Source organism: Microtus oregoni, unplaced genomic scaffold (genome assembly GCF_018167655.1).
Source record: "Microtus oregoni isolate MIOR12 unplaced genomic scaffold, Mior012 000006F_ref0000085, whole genome shotgun sequence".
NCBI lineage: Eukaryota > Metazoa > Chordata > Mammalia > Rodentia > Cricetidae > Microtus > Microtus oregoni.
In genome coordinates this window covers 38,121,512-38,126,982 of record NW_024543065.1, presented here as the reverse complement: position 1 = coordinate 38,126,982, position 5,471 = coordinate 38,121,512, and the positions used below count along the sequence as shown (strand labels likewise).

Here is a 5,471-nt window from a genome sequence, read left to right as displayed (position 1 = left end):
GACTTGGTCTTGAGGTTTGCAGGTGATTCATTCACATGGTACTAGTGTCATAGATACTAACATTGGTTTGAATGGATTTTGCTATGAAATATTTGCAAAGAACTTTCATAAATGAAAATAGATTAAAAAGTAAGTTCTCATAATAATAAATTAATAGTAATAATAACTTGTAGCTTCATCAAATAAGTATAATACATTTTCAGCACTTCTAGGAGTACAACTATAGTAACTGCATGATTGTAATAACAAGTGGAACATGTTTCATAAAACAATGCAATCCTACCTGTAATTGCATGTAAATGTAGGCCTGATTTGCATAAAACATTTTCCTCTGACTCTGAGTGAGGGTGCAATGAATAGAAACAGTATTCTAATTGGTTTGAAAATGGCTAAAACTCTATAAATGTCAGTAATTTTTCCTGTGGATGTAGGAAGAGTCATTTAAATGCAGCTATAAATATTATTTCTGTCTGCCCTCAACTACTTGGGTTAATTTTTTTTCATGTTTAACAACATTCTCATCAAATATGGGATTAATTATACTTGCATAAGACATTGAAAATGGGGAGATTGATCACATAGACAAATTCTATGGAATGCCCTATACTCACTTCCAAATTTTTCTTTGAACCTAAAATATTCTAAACATTAATGCTTATTAGCATAGCAATTATACTTTACCTGTGTCAAAGTTCGAAGTTTTTGCTTATCCCATTCCCTTTACAGTTATATCCTTAATTTATAAAACTTAACTCATTTATCATTAACCCCCAAATCCCTTCATTTATATGTCAATAATGAAATTATTTGTGATCTTAAATTAATAATTTTGTTTTCTATATTACCATATTTTCCATGAATTCACGTTTATCTTCCAAAATTAAAGTAAGCCATTTGATTATCGGCCAACTGTTTTGCTGGGTCATGACTGTGTTTCAGATATGAACCAGGCTATGGAGATATTCTGTGCTTTCCTGCTAAGGAGCTAGTGTTACCTCGCTGCACATTCTACACAGTATAAACGTACAAATATTGGAGCATTTTGTGCCTCATTCAACTGCCTTTACATGTTCAATTAATGTCAAAGAGGCACATGCCCTACAGACTGAATTATCTTGTGGACTCATTGAGGATAGAGAATGTTGTTTGTCCAATGATACAGTATAAGTGGCCCAAGCCTCATCTTTCCACATGATTTCCTTAGTCTGGGAGCAGTAACTTACAGCATGGAAACCAGCGAGCTGTCTATAGCAATGATCTTCTTGTCTTTGACTATGATTGGATTTCTGGGGAATTTCTCTCTTCTTCACCACTACATATTTGTTTCCCTAATGAGGTACAGATTAAAGTTTACAGACTGGGTTCTGATGCACTTGATTGTAGCCAACATCTTAACTGTACTGACTAAAGGAGTACCTCAGACATTAGTAGCTTTTGGGTTGAACAACTTCTTCAATGATGTTGGATGCAAATTGACTTTCTCTCTTCACAGAGTAAGTAGGGGTGTGGGGATTGGCAGCACCTCCTTCCTCAGTGCCTTCCAAGCCATCATCATCAGCCCCACGAACTCCAGGTATTCGGAGCTTAAAATAAATTTACACAAGTACATCTGTTACTCTGTGTACCTGAACTGGGTAATTCATTTCCTTATTAGCAGTATTAATCTTGTGCACACGAGGGCAAAATATGGAAATGAAAGCACAGAAAACTTGAAATCTTTTTTATACTGCTATTCTGTCCGTCATGACCCAACCAGTGACATCTTGTATGCAACATTGCTGTCAGCTCCTGACATTCTTTTTCTGGTACTCATGTTATGGTCCAGTGGCTCCATGGTTGTCACCCTGTACAGGCACAAGAAAAGAATGCAACACATGCCCAGGACCAATGCTTCTTCCAGATCCTCCCCTGAGACAAGAGCCACTAAAACCATTCTTCTCCTGGTCAGTACGTTTTTCTCCTTTTACACAATCTCTTCACTCTGTCAACTCCTTGGGGCTGTTCTATATGATCCAGGCTGGTCTCTGGTGCATGTGACGGCAATGGCCTCTCTGCTTTTCCCCGCTGTTTTTCCTTTTCTCCTCATGAATCATGATTCTCGGGTATCCAGCTATTGCCTGCCCTGGAAAATTAGTAGACATTTTTCTAAGACCTCTGATCAAGAGCTGAAGTGAAAGCTGCTGCCCAGTCCTCACTTGGTTATTGAGTCATTTTGAGAGAATAGTGAGCATAATAACATTCATATCACATGACTTTTGAGGTGATTGAAGTTGAACCTTCTCACTGCTGTGAACGGAAGTGAATGTGTTTAGCTACGTAGGCATACATAACTGTGTGTGTCCTTTTGTGCACAAGTATGAGAATGGATTTATTTAAAATATATTTACTTTACACATCAAGATATATATTTAGTTCATGGTGTAACAAAAGTAGATTACAAATTATACTGTAAATTAGCTAGACTTTAAGTTTCAGATTAAGATAGTTGTTGAAAACAATAATTGCTTTGTGTTGTGATTCCTGGATTTTTGGGAATTGAACCTGAAATAAACAAAATAAAAGTTTAATTGAGCTCTATGGTAATATCTAATGTGTTTCCCTGCTCTGGTGCAGTCTATGTTACACTCCATTGTTTTTATATGGAAGGTAAAATTTCCCCTGCATTTACATTTCCCCTTGTACGTGACACTGTACCTTGCTTCCCTTGTCACATCCCTTGTATCTTACTTCGCTTGTCACATCCGCAGCAGACATGTACCTTCAATGTACAAGGGGCACAATCAGAGTTCAAAGACATTTTCCACTTTGGATACAGCTCTGCTTTCATTTCCCAAAATGAAAGCTAATGTAATTATGCTCACATCTGCCTTTTGAGTACCCCCTTCTATCAGTCTTAAATAGAAGGAAGTTTGAAATCACTGCACAAATTCTCTGAATCCATATTTATTTCACATAAAGGAAATATTTCTGTTGTATAGTTTTTATTTGACTTTTACAATTTCTGGTGTTTTGTATTATTTGTTTCTATGTTTCTTTTAATTAATGAGTAGATAATTAATTAATGATAGAACTCACCTCTTTGAAGATCAAAGAATCAATATGAACTTTGATTTTTTTCAGTGCTGGAGAGAAGGACCAGCAGTTAAGTATTGCTCTACTCTCACGGAGCCTAGAGTTAAAGTCCAAGTCCCTCCATCCACTAGCACACTGTTGCCTGTAACTAAAGATGTAGGGATGCTCTGTCATCTTCTGGAATCACCAGGCACTGAACACATGTGTACAACATCTGATAAAAAAAACAAATCCTGGCCCCCTTGTTTGCCCTTTTGTATATAAACAAGTTCCTTGTAAAAATGAATATTCATACTTGTTGGTTCACAAGTATTTTTGTGTCATAATATAAATCAACAGTTTCCACAGATGATTCTCAAAATAACTACTCAGTAAATGTTGTTCTTTTTTTAGCAACATCTTTCAGTCATAAATTTTGATTGATTACAAATGCACACTCTTATGAACACACTTTTCTAGTCAAAACTTTTGATCCTATGACTAATATTAATTGTGAGGTGTTGTGTCATGGCTATGATTGACTGAGAAGAAAAGATAGAAATAGCAAGGGAGGTGAAACTCCATTTAGAGTGTGAGGGATGGCAATCTAAGTGAGGTAATACAGGCTTCAGTAATAAGATTAACATGACACTTTCATAATATATTTAGCTGTAAAAATTCTCCTAAGGAAAGTAGTAGTAGTACTACTGACTGTGTACATTATTCTGACATATTTTTGTATATAAGATGGTATTTTTTATTTTAATTAAAAATAACTAACATTTCCCTTATCCCTTATTTGCTCCAACACATTCCTTGTCCCACTGTCTTGATCCCTCTTAAAATTATTTCCTATTTTTATTATTACTTGCCCACAAACTTGTATAAAAAAGTAAAACCTACTGAGTCAATTTCATATTGTTAGAATGTATTAGACTTCAAGGCTTACAAACTGCTATTGTAAAACCAATTAGGGGTTCATTGCTGGGAAATCCACATTCTCTCTATCTCTTTAAAGTTTAGAAAAAGACTTTAGGTTCCAGCTAATAGGAGCTCACCAACATCAGCTGGACTGGAAAGTAACAAGCATAGGACCAAACTAGTCCCTCTGAATGGGATTGACATTTGCATGGCAGGGACAGACTTAGGGGCCACTGGCAGTGGCACCAGGATTTATTCCTACTGCTTTAACAGGATTCTATTCTCTCTGGATTTTTACCTTGCTCAGCCTATATATAGTAAGGAGGGTAGTGAACCTTCCACAAAGCAATGTGCCTTCAGCTCTCTGAAAATTGGGGGGAGGGGGTTGGAGGATGTGTGGAGGTAATGGAAGGAGGAGAGGGAGTGGGAACTTGGATTGGTATTTTATTAAAAAATCTAATAAGTTTAAAAATAAAAAATACCTATTCATCATCTAATGAAAATGATCATATTTTTTAAAATTTCAGTTTATTTATATTATCAATTACATTGATAGATTTTTGTATGTTAAACCAGCCCTGCTTCTCTGGGATAAAGCCTACTTGATCATGATGAATAATTTTTTGTTGTGCTCTTAGATTCGGTTTGCCAGTATTTTATTGAGAATTTTTGCATTGATGTTCATGAGTGAGATTGGTCTGTAATTCTCTTTCTTGGTTGAGTTTTTGTGTGGTTTTGGTATCAGGGTAACTTTAGCCTCATAAAAAGAGTTTGGCAATGACCCTCCTGTTTCTATTATGTGGAACACTTTGAGTAGTATAAGGTATTAGCTCTTATTGAAAGTTCTGGTAGAATTCTGTACTAAATCCATCTGGCCCTGGGCATTATTTGATTGGGAGGTTTTTGATGACAGCTTCTATCTCCTCATGGCTTATAGGTTTATTTAAACTGTTCACCTGGTCTTGATTTAATTTTGGTATATGGGATCTATCTAAAAAAATTGTCCATTTCTTTTACATTTTCCAATTTTGTAGAGTACAGGTTTTTGTAGTAGAACCTAATGATTCAATTTGAATGAGCATGGGAACAAACTAGTCCCTCTGAATGTGGCTGACAGTTGGGGAAGGCTGAGGGGCTACTGATAGTGACACTGGGATTTGTCTCTACTGCGTGCACTGGCTTTTTGAGATCCTATTCTCTTTGTATGTATACCTTGCTCATCCTAGATGTAGTAGGGAGGGCCTTGGACTTTTCACAGGGAGGGGTGGACTGCCCTCTCTTTGGATTGGAGGGAGTGGGGTGGAAGGGTGTGTGAAGGTGTGGGAAGGGAGTGGGAATTTGGATTGATATTTTTAAAGTAATAAAATAAAATAATAATAAAAAATAAAATAAAAAGTAAAACAGAATAAAGAGAAAGAAACTTCAGGAGAACTGGGCAGACGTGTTATAACAAACAATTAATATAAAATTGCTCAAAAAATGAAGACTTCCTTTCCTGG

General features: G+C 36.1%; 1 protein-coding gene across 1 annotated transcript; it reads left to right on the top strand.

The window, feature by feature from the left end:
- Positions 1 to 1,226: 1,226 nt before the first annotated feature.
- Positions 1,227 to 2,174, top strand: LOC121449782 (vomeronasal type-1 receptor 4-like). Its single transcript, XM_041654460.1, has one exon. It carries the CDS (start codon positions 1,227 to 1,229, stop codon positions 2,172 to 2,174), a length of 948 nt encoding a protein of 315 aa, XP_041510394.1.
- Positions 2,175 to 5,471: the final 3,297 nt, after the last annotated feature.

What these genes read in the sequence shown, in the direction of transcription:
- LOC121449782 (XM_041654460.1), top strand. Translation starts at nt 1,227, where the DNA reads ATGGAAACCAGCGAGCTGTCTATAGCAATGATCTTCTTGTCTTTGACT.